The sequence below is a fragment of the Pomacea canaliculata genome, linkage group LG11 (assembly GCF_003073045.1).
Source record: "Pomacea canaliculata isolate SZHN2017 linkage group LG11, ASM307304v1, whole genome shotgun sequence".
NCBI lineage: Eukaryota > Metazoa > Mollusca > Gastropoda > Architaenioglossa > Ampullariidae > Pomacea > Pomacea canaliculata.
This window is the reverse complement of record NC_037600.1, coordinates 3070944-3091290: the sequence shown is the minus strand read 5'-3', so window position 1 is coordinate 3091290 and position 20347 is coordinate 3070944. Positions and strand designations below refer to the sequence as shown.

General features: G+C 40.5%; 1 protein-coding gene across 6 annotated transcripts in view; it reads left to right on the top strand.

The window, feature by feature from the left end:
• The first annotated feature begins 6663 nt into the window (after nt 1–6663).
• Nucleotides 6664–20347, top strand: part of LOC112575321 — a 72741-nt gene continuing 59057 nt past the window's right edge. For 3 of the 6 annotated variants that reach the window (XM_025257087.1, XM_025257088.1, XM_025257083.1), the window contains exons 1-20: nt 6670–6789; nt 7054–7343; nt 9091–9309; nt 9741–9868; nt 10187–10281; nt 10458–10670; nt 11204–11239; nt 11835–11956; nt 12209–12410; nt 12671–12823; nt 13263–13385; nt 13554–13829; nt 14169–14239; nt 14851–14978; nt 15735–15817; nt 16293–16502; nt 17283–17342; nt 17504–17681; nt 18285–18379; nt 20093–20302. In XM_025257087.1, coding sequence (XP_025112872.1) covers nt 9166–9309; nt 9741–9868; nt 10187–10281; nt 10458–10670; nt 11204–11239; nt 11835–11956; nt 12209–12410; nt 12671–12823; nt 13263–13385; nt 13554–13829; nt 14169–14239; nt 14851–14978; nt 15735–15817; nt 16293–16502; nt 17283–17342; nt 17504–17681; nt 18285–18379; nt 20093–20302 — 2527 coding nt within the window. In that variant the 5' untranslated portion in view covers nt 6670–6789; nt 7054–7343; nt 9091–9165. Of the gene's footprint in view, nt 6790–7053; nt 7344–9090; nt 9310–9740; nt 9869–10186; nt 10282–10457; nt 10671–11203; nt 11240–11834; nt 11957–12208; nt 12411–12670; nt 12824–13262; nt 13386–13553; nt 13830–14168; nt 14240–14850; nt 14979–15734; nt 15818–16292; nt 16503–17282; nt 17343–17503; nt 17682–18284; nt 18380–20092; nt 20303–20347 lie in introns of all 6 variants that reach the window. The other 3 variants (XM_025257086.1, XM_025257089.1, XM_025257085.1) reach the window with 2 other exon arrangements.

Sequence of the window (20347 nt, the reverse complement as noted above, 5' to 3'; positions counted from 1 at the left end):
TTTACAGTTAATTCAAGCATGAAACAACATTTGAACATTATAAGAATGGCGGGGAAATATTTTATGCCTCTTCTAAAACTCGTCTGAAGGCAAAGTTAGTTGCGAATGAAGCTGTTATTTCGCGAAGTCCCGGAACAAATCTTAACGGAGATGAGAGAACCGGATTTCCGACCCACTCAACCAGTTATCCCACGCGAGAGCCGAGAACGCCCTCTGTGTCCGTTCCTCTGTCAGACACACAGTAAGTTATAGTCAGGCTAAGCTATAACATCGCAGGTCGTTTGGAACGGGAAAGATAAAGAGAGAGCTCCTCCCTATACTCTACCCTCTTCTCACCCTACCCGACACCTTCGAACCGCTGAACACTACTCTCCCTTCATCGCTGCTTAAATACTTGTCGCTACAAATAGAAGCCCACGCATGCGCAGCGTATCTTCTGACTTATTTGCTTGAAGATGTTGAGGCCAAGGGCGCAGGTCCCCCTTCCTCCTCCTCCTCACCCTTCTCGTTCTTTAGCCACATCTGCTTCGCTTTTTCCATCATTGCTTTGCATTTCTACTCCGTCCTAAGTAGCGCTCGGATTTTCTTTTCTCCTTCTTTCTGCCGAGTAAGTTCCTGCTGGGAATCAGTCGGCTGAAACACAAAAAGGGAAAAAAGAAGCCATTATCAGGCCCCATTATTAACCCAGTCTGTAACACAGCGTCTGTCATTCTTACATTACTCTTGTTTTTGGTGAGTTTTATAGAAAGACTGACTGGTGGAATCACGTGACTTGAGCATATGTAGAACCATCTCCGTTTTCGGGAAGTTGAAGGTTTTTTTTTGTTTCCGAGGATTTTGTTTTCTCCAAAGTAGTACTTCCAGCTCCTTGATGTGTTAACATTTGCTGTCGTTTTTTTTTTTATTTTGTTTTTGTTTGTTGTTGTTTTGTTTTTTTCTGTCTTTCTAGTTTAGTTTACAGATTTGTCGTATTACAGTTTTTCTTCGTTCAGCTTTTTTTCTTCTTTTTTCTCCCGTCCATTTTCATGTGCTTTCCTTCTTGCTCCTTTCACAATCTCTCGCTTTTCTCCCTTTCTTGACTTTTTTTCTTTTCTAATCTGTCTGACACTCGATGATATATACCAGCAATATGATCTTATCCCTACTATGCAAACTCTTTTTTTCTGGTAGTGTCCTTCTGTCTGCTGTCTGAAGACTTTGCAGAGACACCGTGTGAAAGGTAGGTTCACAGATATCTAGTTTACTGGAGTCAGTGTCCTCGACACCACACAGACTTCCGTTTGACTGTGATTAAGGTATTGTCGCGGCAAGCAACACCTTTGGTCATTGAGCCGTGTGTGTCACTCAAGCAGGTGCAACAGAGCATGAAGAACCACCGAGATACTCATTTTCTCCCAGGTCAATCCCTCGCTGCGGAGGTCCTGAAAGTCAAGACACTGTCCTCACCCCAGACCCTGAAAGTCGAGACACTGTCCTCACCCCAGACCCTGAAAGTCGAGACACTGTCCCCACCCCAGACCCTGAAAGTCGAGACACTGTCCCCACCCCAGACCCTGAAAGTCGAGACACTGTCCCCACCCCAGACCCTGAGAGTGGACACTGTAAACAAGAAATCACTTTCTTTCGTAAAGAAACCGTCAAGATTTAATCTTGATCTTACATCTTTTGGTATTAGTTTTAAATTCAGTTTTAAATATTCGTTCATTAATTTACAGTTTAGCAACATCAGCATCAAGGGTAACTGCCATTCAATTCAAATCTTTGTCCACTGATGGAAATAACAGTTTGAAAGTTTCCTAAAGCGGAAGATCATTAGTTATCAAATTATCTATTTCAGGCGGTTTGTATCGAAATCCAGAGTACAAGTAGCTAAGTGAGCATTCAAGCATTTTACTTAGGTGCTGTAATAAGTAGAGGATGTCAGAGAGAGTAAAATTTTGCGCCTAGAATTTATTTATTTTTTTGGGAGTGTTATTTTTATTTATAACCACAATCTAAGTCAGGCCTTGTGGCCGATTATTGCTTCATAGCACAACACACAAAGTAACTAACACCATTGGATGTCAAAATTCTTACTGCACTCAGAACCGTACATCGTTCTAGTGTATTAATATAAAAATAATATTACGGAAGTTTCGTAAATAGAATTGTTCGTCGGCAGAGCCTCATTAACCTATAAAGATATATGTTTAAAAAAACCTATCCGCATCATCCGGTTACGACACATGACTGCACCATCTGCTCCCCTCCGTGCAATATGCTGAGATGAACTCTGTTTGTTCAACGGGTGTCGTACCCATGACCTCTGTTCAAGCACCCGAACATGGGAGTCACACGCGGCCTCTAGGAACACTGTTTCACTCATTTATTTTTTAAAATAGGGTATCCCAGTATTTACAACTGCATGTTTCCTGGGTGAACTTCCGCCAGGCTACAAAACCCCGCATAATAACACATAATAAAGTGAACCCAACACTAGCTCTGGTGGCTTTTGAACTACCTCTATAAACATTTACATGTCCTACGTGTTTGCACAGGTCTAAATTCGTGAAATCATTATACCTGTGTTTTCCATGCAAACATTTACTTCAAAGGACTTTGTTTTTCAGGCGGACGCATTTTAATGCATTAACCTGGTTTTGAACCCTGACGTCTCCTTCGTGGGGTCGCTGGTTCCTCTCGTAGACTTTATTTGTTTTCTTTGGCGCCGCTTGCGCCCTCTGCACTTCATAAAAGGCGATAAGGAGCATAATACTTTCTTCCATTTCCAGACGACAGCAGCTGCAGCTAAATTTAGATTGTAAGGGCATGCTGGTGTGATTATTGTTTTGCAAAGAAATACAATGAGATCTTTGATGTTTGTTCCCCTGAGGAAGGTAGCTACTTAAAACACTTGCTCGGCGCCAATCCCAGGGCTTCATGCACATCCGCAAGATATGGAAACATTCCAGAGGGTTTGATTTCTGTCATTATTGTTGTCTTAGACCTTTTTGTTCGGGCTGCCGCCTTAAGAGAGAGAGAGGAATAGCCGGATGTGAATTTGTTTGTTGGCATTTTGTGAGTGGTTTGTGTGTTTGTGTTATTTTTGTGCGAGATGGGATGGGAGAGAGCCCTCCCGAGTATTCCTAAGGCGTCTCTCATGTTTATAATTGATCCGGTTCTCTCTCTGAAAGTGGAGACTATGCAATTCGTAACTATTTTCAAGGGAGGCAACCCCCTCATTCTTAGTATACGCAGAATGTTGAGTAGTGTCCCCTGCACACTGATAGCGGAGGATGCCAGAATAGAAAGCTTATGGCACATATAATACTTCACAACCGGAGCCATGTGTTTTAGGCATTCTGTGGTGCAAGGGTTATTTTTAACAGCCAGCTCGCATTTTATAAAAAAACCTTGAAGATTGTATGTTGTTGTTTTTACCTTCTTAGCAGTTTTCCGGGCAATTTATTACCATCAGCTGTTCGTCATTTGAATCAAAAGTGCTTACACCGTAGTCACTGCGACTTAGTACAAACTCAGCAGTAGACGTTAGTCAATTAACGGATGTAAGCTACGTTTTATTATAGCTGATAGAAAATATGTCTACGTCGACTTAATTACATGTTTACACAGCTAAAGATTTTTGAACTATATTTTTAACTTCCTGTTTGCAAAGCTCTCTGTTGTGTACTAGTGTATATATGACCTCGCTTTGTCAGCTACAGATGTTTACGGTCCAGTGTTTATTTGTGCATTATCTAGCGACGAGACTATATGAACCTTCGTAATCTCGATCCTTCACATGTTTACACAACAAGGCTCACGAGTCACGCCGACTTCTGTCGCTATCTCGAGCAGCTGACTAACGGACTTGGTGAAGTTCTGGCTCGCCGCCATTGTCTTAGGCGAGGCCGAGATAAGATGCCAAAACAACACACACCACACAACCTCTAAAGATAAAGGTTCTATTCCTCTCTAGAGACTGGCATAAAAACAACACTCCTCTTTACACACGCCAGTAAAATTTGAAGTACTTTTTAAGATGCAAGTATTAAATACTAAACTCTTTACAAACAGAAATAATATATTATAACAACATTTCCCTTTATAAACACTCTATATCACACACAATTTTTAGAGGTGTAAATATAATAACCACACACTCCTTTCTTTTTTTTTTTTTTAAACAACGCGTTCGCACCTGGCCGTTAGGATGACGTCATCCGTGCAGAGGATCATGGGTATCCAACAATATGGCAGACGATCTCGACTAAAAGTACCTTTAGTAACTGCTGCAGGTACCGTGCGGCAGTAATTTTATTCTAAAAAGAAAAGAGAGAAGAAGATAATGATGAAGGCGATGGAGCAGATAGCACGAAAATCTGATTTAGGTGCTTGTGCATGCCTTTTGTGAGAAATATTTTCATAAAACCTCTGAGTGTGCAGACGATTTCTGCAAATATCTCTCGAAACATTTAAAATTGATGAAGCTTCAAGACAAGACACTATCATGAGATGTTGCATCAAAACTGAAAAAGGCTGGTAGCTACCTTAGTTTACAAATAGGAATTTGCTTTTTTTTTGTTGTTGGTGTGTGTGTGTTTTGTTGTTTCAGAAAGATTCTTGCACTGGTGTAGAGAACACTGTGCAGCATTTGAAACCTTTTATGTCATAAAAAATGTGTGTTGCTTATTGCTTATTACCAGTATTTAGTTTAACTCATGCCTCCAAGTCTAAGCAGCATTCAGCACCAACTATCCCTTGTCTTTTAGATATATTCTAATAATTTTATATATTTTTAATTTTCCAAAAGCTTCAATAAGTCATAACTAAAAAAAAAAATATCAAAGTAATAGCATTGAGCACACTAGTGTTCACTATTCCTGTGTAGTTGTGAAACACTTTTCACATCTCACTTTCAAGGAATATTTCTGTTCAATAAAGTGAGATAATTTGCTTGAACTCATTCCACACTTAGATCCGTTGGCCTGCATCCTAATACAAATTTTTCCATATTAAGAGCTCTCTATACTAAATACAAGTATTTTATATTGGACTACACTTTTGTCAATATAAAAGTCACATGAACTGATGTGATGATCTGAATTTTTAAAAGCATTTTATTTTTGGACTGATCATTCCTTTTGGGGATACTGGGAAAGACAAACAACAGCATTGTAACTTATTCACAACAGCTTTTTTTATGTCAGAACAAATGGCAGGTTAGGTTATGCTGGTGTTTTTATAGACAATGCTTTAGTTGATGCCTTTGAGAACCAGTTACCTAACATTCCATCAACAATGCCTTTTCCAAGCCATGTTAGTCCTGCCCCATTTATTGTAAGGGGTGATTTATTCCTCCTGAAACCATATTTGTTGCCCATTCCCTTCCAGAAGAGTCACATAGAACTTGCATAATCCTGAGGAGGAGATGGAGACCTCAAGTGATTAAAGATTTGTTGAGAATGTGTTTGCATCCTGACTGCACGGCTTGTTCTCCAAAAACCACACAGCTCAGAAAGAACCACAACTATGGATAGTAGTAGTAAGTAGTAGTAATGCTTCACTGAGAAAATTGTTTTACTATGATTTATTTCCTTTCAGAAGAAATTGCCCTTGATCATTAAATGTCTTTTATGTTTTATCATCAAGGAACATCATCATTCTTCATCATTCATACCTATACCAATCAGGAAACTACTTTCCATGAGAACATCGTTGTGTGTGAGGACACCCTCAAAACTATTTTGCTACTTATGTATACTTTAATCATGTCGATGCCGTTCAACCTAAAATATTACATCAAAATAAGAACTTTTAATTAAGAACAAATAATTAGCTTTAGCCCCCTTTCAGTTTACAGAACTTGTAAACCAAAGATTAAAACCTAAAGATGTTTTCAGGGGACGATATGAAACGTGAGCTTAAGGCAAAAAAGCAGATGAACGTTGAACAAGACGGCCATCTTTCTGTTCTAGAAAAAGTCTTGCAACCAGCGCACCCCGTGTCAAGTGAGCTTTATTCTGATCCCCAAGGCACGCGCCTCCTAGGTCCTGGCACGTGCAAACGGCTGTGGGCCTCAACACAATCCAGGTGTGCAAGTACGAGCACGTGTTCAGAAGTGAAAGGAGCGTAAACATGGAAGGACGTGTGCCTGGCTGCGTGACGTCATTGCCCTCCACCAACACAGCAGCCGACGTCACGCATTCTCAGCCAATGACGTGCAAGCTTGGTAGTCCTGTTACGTCACATTTTGCTGTCAACCACCATGATGGGTTATTTATCGGCTGAATCAACTGTCCATCATCTACACAGCAGTTCATACGACGTATAATTTATATCGTTACGTCACATAGAGATTGTTTCAGTCACTTTAACAGTTCATCGGTATCGTCAGCTGATGTCATGCAACTTTATACTACCTCAGCGCGTGCTCAAGTCGGCCTTGACATACAAGGGGATATCACCCTTAAGTATTAAGCGTTCGTTACTGTCCGTTGCTACAATCTTGTCCTCAAGAAGATATCGTTGTGTGTGAAGCCGCCCTTAGAACTCTTCCTAAACATCAAGCTTTTTGTCGATGGTATCATCGGAGACGACGAGTATCGCGATAAATCGTGCCTATGGGAAAAAGAGTCATATGATACACAGGATCAGATGACATCCTCTAAAGATGCATGTCACTTCCAGCTAGCAAGCTCCACTGTCAACTTTTGAAAAGCAGGACATAACCCTCCTTGAACCAGATCAGACTTGCAGGACACCGAAGGACAGACATGGTCTTGAAGATTTCTTGAAGGGTTTGAAAAGGTATATAAAAGCTCGCTTGTATCTGTGCGTTTGTGTGTGCGTGTGTTTGTGCTATGGCGTACGTGAGTGTGTGTGTATGTATGTGTATCTTTTTGCGTGTGTGTGTGTGTGTGTGTATGCGTGAATGTATTTGTGTCAATGTGTATCCGTGTATTTCATGTGTGTGTGTGTGAGAGAGAGAGAGTTCGTGTTCGAAATATGACTGCGTGCTCGTGTGAATGAGTTTATTTTCTTTAATGTACAGATGCAATGTTTTCCTTTCAGACACAGCAATGTATGTGAATGTTTTCCACCTCCTCACAAAGTGTTAGAGACAAGGCATTCCTCGTACGGGTCAGACAGTCCCCTAGCGGTACACCTGTTTTGCAGGCTGTGGGTTTTTACTCCCGCCTTCCCCCCGACAGCAGAGGTTTGCTTTCACACCAGCGTGGTCTGTGTAACACTGCTCTCTCCACTGCGAGTGAGAACTGATGTGAGACAGGTCTGTGTTCTGTGGAATTCTGGCTCAACAAATCTTTTCCTGGACTCAGACAACAGTTGCATGGTCGACCTTGGTAAGTACATCAACAATTAGAATCTACTAGGAAAAAAAGAGTTTAATTCTGGTGTGGACAGCCATATTTTAAAATGAAGAAGGCATAAAGGTTAAAAAAATTGTGCCTGAAACTTCAGCTTCATATTATTTCCTCTCCTGTCTTTACTGTATGGCTGAGTAACGAGTTTTGAGCTGCTTCATGTCTGAGTGTGTGTATCCATGTTCCACACATTGGTATTTGTGTATCCCTGTCTGTATGTCTGTGAATATGCATCATGCTACCCGTGTGACTATATATATCTATATATATATTCTACATCTGTGTTTCTGTGTCAATATTTCACATATGTGTGTTCATTTCTGTGTGTGGAAATTGCTGTTTCATGTGTGTGTCTGCATACTTGTACTCCATGTTTGTCTGTGTGCATGGACAGTGTCTTTTGTATTGTTCACCCACGTCTGTGCATCTGTGTTCCATGTCTGTTTGTTTGTTCCATGTATGTCTGTATACGGTGTCTGTGTCTGTTTGTGGGATTAGTTCCTATGTATTAGTTCCTATGTATCTATCATCCATGTGGGGAACACCCGCTGTGTGTGTGTGTGCTTATCTCCAGTCTGTGGGGTTCGTGTTTCACAGATGTGTGTGGTACATTTGGTCAGCAGTTTGTGAGGAGAGGTAAACAACACACAAGATGGGAAAGATATAATTACCATCAAAGGTGAAATATATTTGGTGAGATATATATGAAATGTCAAATTGAGCATATAAGCAAACTATTTCTAACAACCATAGGAAATAACCCATCAATTTTATGAAACCTAAGAAATGAATTTAAAAAAGAAGTCACATAAGACGTGAAAGAAAAAGACACATAGATACTAAAACAAAAACTATGAAAGAAAGAATCAGCAGATTTATTTACAGGAAGAGAATCCACATATTCAAATAAAGAAATTACAAAATTTGAAGGAAGGTGAATGACAGGTTAAAAATGACAACACATTTAAAGAAACGGAAAAGATGAAAGAAAAAAAAACCGGCAGATTAATAATAGAGAGGGGCATCCGATTTAAATGTAAGAATCAGGAAATTCAAAAAGACATTAAGCTGTAAAGGAAAATACAAGTGATTTAAACAAGAATGCACAACTGGTGGCATGGAGGGAAAGAACGCATGAGGAAACACAAGAGAACAAAAGCAGCACGTGGCACACAACACGTGATGTGCGGCAGGCTGACCCCTGGTCTGTTGATTTTACCACTGATATTCGTGACCTTTGGTGACCTGCCTGAGGGCTGTAATTAGATACCGATATATCCGTCCTCTAGAACCTCTACATTTTTCCATACAGTCCGTGAGCTATCCGAGTGGAAGCTTTATACTTCTTATCCAGTTTTCTGCTATACCACAGAATTAAGCTTTGATGTATATTTTAGGTATGTCTTTAGGTGTGATATTACATCATGATCTGTCGGTAAAAATATAGTCGTGGGGTTAGAGGCCTCACTGATATCATCGCCAACATTTTGATTATTGTATTATTCACCCCCGTCTGTGCATCTGTGTTCCATGTCTGTTTGTTTGTTTCATGTATGTCTGTATACGGTGTCTGTGTCTGTTTCTGGGATTCCGTGTATAAATACTATTATTAAACTTAGTAGGTTTAAAAACAATTACTCAAACTACTAAATAATTGTTTTCTTCACATTATAGTTCCATTACAGTTGCTAGATTTATTTTAATAATTGTTGGTTCTGTCTTGCAGATATTAAGTTTGAACTTGTGAGTCGGCCAGGGAGTCTCCTGTCAGGTGTGGATTGGCTTGACTATCATCAAAGTGATGTCGACGACTCGAGGTCGATGTTGGCAACAGGTGTTGATTGTCATGTCGTTTGTCTCCGCTATGTGGGCAGTCGTCATGGCGTCGCCTGACACAGCCGTCACTTCCGGCGGGGTGGGAAAACATGGGGGACGCGTCATCATGGTAAACAACAACAACACACAAAAGCACACGAACGCATACACGGGCACTTCCACAGTCCTTTGCACAGTAGTTGCCACAAACTTGCACATTACTTACACAGTCTAGCTACAGCAGCAGCAAAGAAGCAAAGGAGGCTGAAATTTAGAGGTTAGGGCATTTCTACCGAAATCTGCACCAAAAAAAAAAAAAAAAAAAAAAAAACAAACAAAACAAAACAAACAAACAAACAAAAACAAAAAAAAAAAACAAAACAACAAAACAAAACAAAAATGCAACCATTCAGGTTGGTCTTTAAGAACTCTGAACTACTTATCAACTAGAATAAAACTTAAGGTCGGGGGTAGCTTGTCAGGCAAGCTATCCCAGCTTAAGTCCCAAATATTTTCCTTTTATTGAATGATTGTCGCTGATGCCAATGATGTTGCCAACAGATGCGGGGCCCGTGGTACGACGTTGGCCACACCACCTACATCTGGGGCTCTGACACGTGGACATCACAGAAATGGGACATGCTTCTGGGACCAGACGGGACGGCTATCATTCTTTATAGTGCCAAGTGGTGAGGTCCTCCTCCTGTGAAATATTGTTAACGAACTAATGCCAATGCCTTTGTCAACTGCGCTTTCTTCCTCTTGTATGTGTGTATGTGTGTTTGCATTGCGCATTCTTTTATAGTTAGGTACGGAACATCTATGAGGGGTTTAGTAAAAATTATATTAATATTAATACGAACTGATATTATTTTTTCCCATGAAATGTGTGTCCGGGCTTTAAATGGTATTGTTGTTCGCTGGTTGATGTGTGTTGGACACAACACCGAACAGGCTGAGACAGACCTGTAAATCATCTTTTACATGTGATGTGTGTTTTGTGTCAGCCCCTCCTGTTCCGAGTGTATCAAAACTCACGTTTACTCATTGGAGCCAACGGGACAGGACAGAGCTTTTCTGCTCTCAGGACATGGAGAAACAAGTAAGCAGGAAAAAAAAATAATAACAACAACAACGATAATGATGATTATTATCATTTAGTTTAAATATAGACGACTCTTGACAGGAGCCCCAAACACTAAAACTCTAAAGAAACCATTAACGAATTTTTATAAAATCTTTCTGAAATATAATTTTGCAATTGTTTCAAATGCACAGTGCTGTTTGAGATGAAAAGAGTGCATGGATCCATTCTACTGGCGATAATCTGCTTCGATGGACTTCTCTCCCACGAGGAATGTCGTCGTAGAAACCGGTTCCAGGTATCTGTGCTGTCACGTGACCGGACAATCACCTTGGATGACTGGGAGCATCTGGGGGATGTGCTTCCGGTGCCTCTGACAGACTTAGATACTACAGTGAAACTTGAAGGTGTGTGCTTGAAGAAATTAATGTTATTATGTGTTTGCAGCTTCACTTTGTAGGGATATGGAGTACAGTATATCTTTATGCTTAGAACCAGGACGGATTAACCAGTGGTGTCACAGGAATGGTTAAATGTAGCCCTACAGTTAGAAAATTTGGAACACAATTACCAGCTGTTTAAAGAGCATGCATGTTTGTGTGTGAGTCAGTGAGTCAGTGAGTGAGCAACAGCCTAGGATGGGCGTGTTTAGGGACGAAATGAGAGTACAGTAACCATGAGCTGAATTTCTCCTACATTTTACAGATCAAATGGGAAACACCATAGTAAGAATTTTTTGTCTATACTGTTCTCATTATTCTCTCTCTCTCTCTCTCTCACACACACACAATACACAAGTACAAAAAAGCATTTACGATTGCTCATACATTTCAAATGCACTTACTGCTAACAATTTTGTCTCTTTCGAAATAATATCTTGTCGATTTTTTTTATATTATCAATGCAATACTTTTGATTGCTTCCGACGATTTTTCTTCAGATCCTTGCCCGCCATTATTCATCGAAGAAAACTTTGGTATGTACACTTAGGTTAACGAAGGCACATCCACACGTGTAGTCTTTGTGTAGTCGATGATACTGAAATATTACTTTTATCACCTCAACAAAAATTGAACTAAAGAGTATTGTAGAAAAGTAATATAAGATAATTTATAAATATAGAAAAAACAATTTTACAATTTAGATTGCTTAGTAGTCACTATCACAAACATATACGCAGTTGTAATAATGCCGTTATCATGGTAGTAATTTTTTGATAAGTTTGTAGCTGCCATCATAAATGTTTTGAGATCAAAGGGAGTGAGTAGTTAGTGCGGTTACAATGTTTATTTATTTATTAGTAGAGTGTTTTATCGAAGGCATGTGTAATAATAATAATAATCAAATCATGTAAAATACAAAAACCAATCAAACTGAATTGCAACAGCTGAATTACGAGAGTACTACACACACTGCTGTTTAGCCTTTAACATTTTATAAGGAATGAGTGAGTGAGTGAAAATGACTGTTGTCACTCAGCGACATAAAATGGTTCTGCAGGATAATGTGCTCAATAATAACTCGGCTAATAAAATGTTTACCGAGATGTCACGTGGTCACGTCTGTTACAGTGACGTCAAGGTTGGTGCGGCCTCACTCAGCGGCCGTCTACAGTGTGGGGGCGCTAGTGGGGTCCACTATACTGCTCAACTGCACACTGGGAGACGACGACCCCTCCGACGAGGTCGCCTACGTAAGCACATCACCTTCCTTCCCCACTTCTAAAATAAAAAAACACACACACATGTTTTTTTTTTGTCGCCATTTGATGCCATGCACGTGCACGTTATGGTAGATATGAATAAAGCGCTGTCGAGATTACAGGAAGGGAAAAAAAATCCGACAAAATATATTATTGTAAAAAAGCTGAAAGAAATCCTTGCAAGAAGACAAATAAGCCAGGTAGTTTGTTTGAAAGGAAATAAAGTGTAGTGGGTATTTGCAGGTGTATTGGGTACAGGACACAAAACGCAGAGCTCTGACGAGCAACTTACAACGTCAGACTGGCGACTTCCGGTTCACAGCATTACATACGCAACCCCGGCGCTGGAGCCTGCGCATCAACGAGATCACCAGCAGGGACAGTGACGTGTACATCTGCTACGTGGGCAACAACCCCGTAACAAAGCTCGCCCTCTTCGCAGCAGGTAACTCCAGACCACCAACACCCGTTAATGCGTGTATTTGTTTCCTGTTTGTCGTAGGGGTGGATGAATGGTTTATATTCTCATTATATGGGGTAGGTGTTGTCATTTGTAATCTGATGAGTCGATGATGTGCTACCTGTAGTTGTTGTTGTTGACGATGATTTTATAGCTTTTATTGTTGACGAGCTGTGTGGTGTTCACCTTCACCTAAAACATATAAACTTAGGATTACTGACGATGTCCTGCATGCGACCTTTCAGTTCCGCCAAGGATCACCAAGACCAGTGAGATCATCTCTGCGACTAAGGGTGAGTCGGTGCTCCTCGAATGCCAAGTAAGCGGCCACCCGAGGCCTTCCGTCACCTGGATGAAGAGGCTAGGGCAGGAGAATCGAGAAGAGATCTGGGAAACAGGTAACGGTCCTAAAACTGTCACATAATTATTTGGTTTTTGTGTTGATTGTTGTTGTAACCGTTAAAACACTTTCTCTTTAAGTGATAACGAAAGCACGCAAAGATGAGATAAAGAAAGAACTTTTCATTACGATGAATTACTAAAGTACATTTCACACTACACGACAAGAGCATTTTTTTCTAAGCAGTACATAAGCAATAATCAAGGTACATTTAGAAATTAGAAGATAATTAGAAACAACATTAGAAAAGTTCATGGTGACCATTTGGGTTGCGAACAAGCTAGAGTGCGGTTTTCAGGCTCGGGTGCTGTCGCTCTTGTGGGGTATCCGGGTTTTCCCTAGGCTATTTATACTCCTGTGTAATAAACATAAACCTTGAAAGACGAAGGTTCGTCCCTTCCATAAGAATTATCTATAATGGAATTATGGTTCCTCAGTTGGTCAAGGGGAACAACTGCGGCTTATGGATGTCCAGCTGGGAGATAGCGGGATCTACAAGTGTTTGGTGCGCAACGGCTTTGGACCGACTGTTCGTGCCTACGTCACTGTGCACGTGACCTGTGAGTAGTCTGTGCATGTATGCCTACTTAGACAAAGACAGATCTCGATATGATGGAACATATTCACCTCTGACCTCTGTTTGCTGTTATACCTTATTCAGCGTCTTGACTTATTTAGTTATTTACAACTGTTATCCTCTCCACGGCTAACCTGACCCTCATGTTCAGCTCCCCCGGAAGTGATCATCAAAGACCCCGTCATCTACAAGTACTTCGGTGATGCGGCGCAGCTAGTTTGCCAGCTGCCCCTCAACCTGGACGCACAGGTGGCGTGGTTACGGGACGGCGACGTACTGAGGGCGGACGACAATTACGTCATGGCAGTGTTGCCCAGCAACCAGCACGTCTTGACGGTGCAGAGGTTGGGCAAAAAAGATTTTGGCGAGTACGTGTGTCGGGCGACAAACGACCTCGGCAGCGCTCGTGGCAGCGCCTACATCAGAGGTAGCCTGACATCCTGCCCCAGCCTCCACTTGCTTTGTCCTTTGTCTTTTCACCGTCTTTCTCCTTTTGCTTCTTTTTTCTTTCTCTCCTTCTTTCCTTTTCTATCTCTTTCGCTCATTTCACCTCTTCCTCCATTTCTTCTTTCTCTCACTCCACCTTTTATCTCTCTTCGCTTTTGTCTTTGTTATATGAGGGAAGATTTTCACCGGGCACGTTTTTCGTTAAGGTGGTATTATTATTATAATATATCAAACTGCTATAATCTGTTTACATGACACGTCTAAGAGAAGACATTCGATAGAACTAACATACATTAATGCCTGACTTATTGTCTTCTAGAATCCTGGCCCAGCGGAGACCAGTGTAAGGTCAAAAACATCCCTGTCATGAACAATTTCAACGATCAAAAAGTGAGGAAAGAGGTCATTCGGGTAGATTCTTCGTTAAGACTTTATTGACTGAGATCGAGAAACGCGAGATACCCCGAAAGACTAGAGAATGTCAGTCTAGGGACTCAGCAATGATCATTCACAGTTGAATGAAAGTGTAAATTTGCAAAACCTTTAGGGTTAGTTTACAGTGAGTGGCATGATGTGGGGAACAGAATTTAAAGTTTCCTGGATTGCTGTGGTAAGATAATGCTTTTCTCCTCCTACCCAACGGTCAAAACCACGAAACACATTGACAGTTTTACTGCACAGCAATAACTGTTCATCTCACCCATCCACCCCTCCAAATAAAAAGTAAAATACCACATTCATCCAAACCAAACCAACCAAATAATAACAAACACAATATGCGAGACATTGCCGATCCTCAAACCACAATAACCGCGAGATAACAATGAGTGATAGCATTAAAACATTAGTTTTACAATATTAATAGCAGCATTTAATCACAATAATTGTAACAGGAAGTTTCACCCCGAATCAAAAATTCATAGCACAATCTTCGCATTACAAAAAATTTGTTTATATGTCATGACTTCGTCTTTCATTTTGTTTATTGTTTTCCTCCTTAGTACCTCGGTAAATGGGAGCGCCTGCAGACAACGAATCATGTGTGGAGAGAGAATACTTTCATGTCGGCCTCATCTTTTTCGTTTGTCAGTTTCAGCGGTTCTCTCCTGACTTACTACCACGGATACAGGTACTTCTTGTTCATATCGTAAAACCTTTAATCATCGTCAGAAAGAACATGAATTTTAGTTTATTATTTGAACATCGTTTCTGTGACTTTCAGTATATCATGTTTACACCTCTTGCTCGCTTGTAGATGTCCTAATAATTTTACACAGAAGAACCTAATCAACGTGTGGTCCTTGGGTCTTGCCATTCACAATGTAGATGTATCAATGTACAATGATGACGTCAGTGTTTCTGACCTCTTTTTGTTTGTGGTGCTGGTCATGGTGGGTGGCGGTTGATAGTGCGCGTGCGTGCCTGTGTGTGTGACTTTGAACGAAAAAGGTGGGCGCCTTTGTGGAGCACAGATTTCTGGAAATAATATTTTACATTGAGCTTTACCCAGTCCTTCAATAAATGAGCCTCGTTGCAACTTTAATATACAAACACTTAGGTCGTTATGCTTTTCTCATTGCTGTTTCTGTTGTCATTTCTATTTTTTTCTTTCATCTTTCCGTGGCTATTTATATCTCTTCTCTTTCGCATTGTATGATATTCGCTTTGTTATTTAATCACAGATTATAGGCGATCATCATAATATATATCTCTGCTTTTGTCTCGTGAATGCATGGCTGTGATTTTGTAATATTTTCATGTGCGGGCGGGGTGTGTGTTTACGAGTGTGTGGCTTTGTGTACATGTGTGCGGGCGCGTGGAGATGTAAGTAAAATTGCATGTTAGAGAAGGTGGTGGCATATGCTGACATTGTCTATGCTGTTAGAACCCAGTCAGAGAAGTGTCTGGAGCCCTCAATATCCTTCGACACAAGTTTAGACACACCTGGGGATTACATTTTTTCGAGCGGTAAGCGGTGCACGTCTATACCTGTTTCTTTATACATGTATATATATATGTCGTAGTTATTTGTTTCCTCGACGTTTGAATTTAGCGCAGAAAAGAAAAAAAAAATGATTTGAAATATAAACAAGCTTTCATCAGTCTTTGCGATCTCTCACATTATCCATCATGCATCGAGTATTTTATTTTTGACACACACATCTTTAGCTGTAGATAAAATTTTCGTACTTTGATGTACTTTGTTTTTGTCTTTTTCCTTTGAGAAGATAGTGCTTAGCGCTAAAATGTATCTCGATAAAAATAATAAATTTATTGTCATATAAACATACAGTGTATGCAGATAATAAGATAACTATCATGAAAACACATCGTGCTTGATGAAATGACTTACTGTTAGCTGCGCAGGATGAGACATAATAAAATGACATGTTGGGGACTGTAGCCGGATGTGACCTAATGTGACCTACTGGTGACTGTGCAGGCCGCCGCAAGGTGGTTTACACAGACTACACCAACGCCGTGATATACGTCTGCCTCAGCATCGACGATGAAAAGGAATGCCCTCGCGACCGAGTGCACGTGGAGATTGTGTCACGTGACCAGGTCATCCCTGAAGATGTTCTGTCGGAGCTGTACACCTACGTTGCCAAGGCCTGTGTTCCTGTTTCCAGTCTCATCGATGCCGTTCCGGGTAAAGAATGTCTCTGAAATACGGGTACATATACACAGAGCAGGCGCGCGCGTTCACTCAGCTGAATGGCTGAAGAAGTGAACATCTCGGCTGACCGCACATCTTGGGAGTTGCAATTTGGGTTGGGGCTGACCCCGTCCTCCAAACCAAAAATAGTAATTAAACGAAAAACATCTGGTTTGAATGAGCATACAGAAGATTAACAAAAAATTTAGCTCATGCGCATGCAGACATAATGTGATCTGTTTTTTTCGCATATTTAGTTCACACAGTTCACAGGACACACTAAGGGAGATTATCGCACTCGTACAGAATATGATTATTTCAACGATGTCACATTTGTTGTTAAATACATTTGTTATCACATTGCCCATCATTTGTGTACAAGTGTTGTTGATCTTACCTCTGATGACAGCTCTCTTTCCGTTGCAAAATAAATGACAGCTAATTGTATGCTCACGAAAGTAATGTAGAGTAATGTCCCTTTAAAATGTCGTGAATATAAGACAACACCGGGCAAGGAAACCGACTAGTGAATGAATGAATTTATTTTTAAAAAATAATAAAAAAGACTAAAAACAGGAAAACAGAATGAATTAAAAGCAAGGAAAGGGAAAATTAAGACAGAGAAAGAAAGAATGTAAAACTTTTGTAGAAAAGCAGGACTGACATAAGGACTATTTTTTAATACAAACTTGTTAACACGCAGTGACAATGTTCCTCCTTATATAATCACAGATAAAGGCTTAGAAACCTTAAACTATATTTTTATATTGACAGGTCTATGCAAAGTCTCACCTGAGTTTCTGAGGAAAAATGGCTACACAGGACATATAGAAGGTCTGTGATTACATAACCTATGAACTCCCAGAAATAATTGTGCGTGTGACTCGAGTCTGAGTTTTAAACTATTTACATGGATGTTAAATAAATGAATATTAAGTAGACGGTCATTAGTTTAATACTTAAGAAAGAACAGTGACTGACTTTCTGGTCCCTAGAACTGTCATGTCCGGTGGATCGTCTGCAAGTACCGCGAGACTTTGACGTGAGTGGTGTGACTGGCACTTGGCATCTGGTGGCAACAGCCAGACCCGACAGCAACAGCGCCCCCTACAGGAGTTCAGTGCGCATCCTAGCGTCAGGTGGTGACGTCATCATATTCTTCCGCACTTACAAGTAAGCCTGGCTCGTGCATCTACCCGCTTTTCTCTGTCTCAGACTCTTCTCTACTTTTTCCGGACTCTGTAAGCTCCTTCGTATCATCTCAGATTTTCTCTCTTTCTCTTCTTTGTCTTAGTTACCCAGTTTTTTATTTTTTTTATTTTTTATGTCATCTCTTACTTTTTAAAGCCCTTGTCGTATTTGATGATCTCCATCCTGCGGTCAAAGCACCTCTCTCCTTTCTTTCTCAAATTATTTTAGTCTTCTTCCCTGGAACAGACTGGTTGACTGTAGGATTTTAGGAACCTCGACTAACCGATGACTAGGCAAGTGTTACGTTGCACGTGCAAAGCTTATCAGTTTGGTCGCATGTTTTTTTTAGCACCTCATAACAGTGGCCTATAAAACTGCAATTGTTTTTGTCTTGCCTCTCTCTGTCCGTTAATCTTCGTGTCGTTTTTTTTTCCTCGACACAAATTTCAGTTTTAGCACTTTCTAAAATCATTTTCATCAGCTCAGCTCTTGTTAAAGATATTTCAGTTTCTACGCATGAATATCCAGGCAGGCAGCTCAAGTTCAGGTAGTTATAGTGATATAATAAGTATATTATAATTGCAGCACGACCTCTGACCTGTGTGGTCCCGTCAATGTCGACGTGTTGCATTCATCGACATCAGCAGGCAGATACACATACGGCTTTGGTGACATTACAGGTGTGGCAGCGCCCTCAATGTGTTTTCTGGCTGATACAATGTCAGTGATGTTGTCTTTTGGTTATGTATAAATGGAGGTTTTTGAAAGCTCTGTGTTATTACGCAGATAGGTAGATAGGTGTGTGCTTAATTGTGTATGAGTGTTTTAATATATTATGGAAACATTGATGAATGTATTCATGTCTGAATGTATTCATAATGTATTTCATAATATTTCATAATGTATTTCATAATGTATTCATTTATAATGAATGTATTCGCTCATTTATAATGAATGTATTTATTTATATATACAGTGATGTTTGTATATGTGTATGTTTACATTTACGGTTCCCAGTCACTTAATCCCCAGACACTTCATCCCCGACACTTCATCCCCGACACTTCATCCCCGAGACATTTAATCCCTAAGCACTTCATCCCCAGACACTTCATCCCTAAACTAAATTCTTAACTATAAAAATTATGAAGTCAGCGAAAAATTTTATTGAAATTTATTAATTGAAATTCAAATAATTCAAATTCAAATCATGCTATTAACTTCAACGTCATTTGAACATCTACAACATTAGTTAAAATTCATATAAGCAAGTAAATGTAATGTTCTTCAACAATATGATATGAAAATTGTTCTTGAGTGTTCGGGAGGTAATTGCTGTTAATCAATATGAAAGGTAAGCTAATGATCGGAGGTACAGAAGACGATCCATTGTAGTTATCCCCTCTACCGCGCAGTCTGCGGCCCCGTATGTACGTATGCTCGAAGTAGGATAGAAGTTCCGGCATGCGATCATGTTGTGGCATTGACTCTGCAAGCAATTCGAAGGAATCGACGATGTGTTCCTCACGTACATAGGCAAGAGCTGGGAGGCATCTGACCATTCCACGTCACTCGTCGTCTTCGTCGTCGTCACTTCTCATCCCCAGTTCAGTGACTTTGCGTAATACCGCTTGACTTCAGTGACAGTAACAGCCCGTTACTTTACATGACTGAAACTTCTCTCTAAAAGCGGTCATCGCAGCTTTCTCAAAGTCTGTTACTATAGTCTCTGGAGCTGCATTAGGCACTAGCTCTCTAACTGCACCCAACAATCTATTATAGGCTGCACTTGATTTGTCCTGAAGAGGAAGTGTCGGGGATTAAATGTCTCGGGGATTAAATGTCTCGGGGATTAAATGTCTCGGGGATGAAGTGTCTCGGGGATGAAGTGTCGGGGATGAAGTGTCGGGGATGAAGTGTCTGGGATGAAGTGTCTGGGGATTAAATGTCTCGGGGATGAAGTGTCGGGGATGAAGTGTCGGGGATGAAGTGTCTGGGGATTAAGTGACCGGACACCTACATTTACATGTCCGTGCGTATACTTGCGCATGTACATATCTATATATATATTATGGTTGTGCTGACGGTTTGTAGATAAGCACATATGCTTGTATACATTTATGCACTAAAATGTATGTATCTACATCAGTATATATCTATATTTATGCATGCATTGCTTCTATGTGCATGGATATATGTGTATACAATAGGTTGTGAACATATGCTTGCCTAATATACATATATATATAATAGTATGTGCATGTATGAATGCGCCTCTAAGTATATCTGAATGTATGTACGCATACTATGTACGTATGTATGTATGTAACGTATGCTGGATTATGAATTCTATGCAATGTGAGTATATACTGTATTTATGTCATTATGTACAGCCTACTCCACTTTTCTCTTCGCCGACTCGGACTCGCTGGTGCTGATCACGTGTCTGGTCGTGCTGAGTGACGGCACGTGCAGACCCGACTCACAGCTCGTGGAGGTCTTCAGTCGTAGCGCCAACGTCTCCGGCGATCGTCTGCGTGTCCTCAAGCAGCCTGTGGCCAACGCCTGTGTCGACATTGCAAAGCTCCAGCGTACAGGGAGTGGTGAGCAGTGCTCACTGTCTTGTGGTCCTCTGTCTCCTACATCCT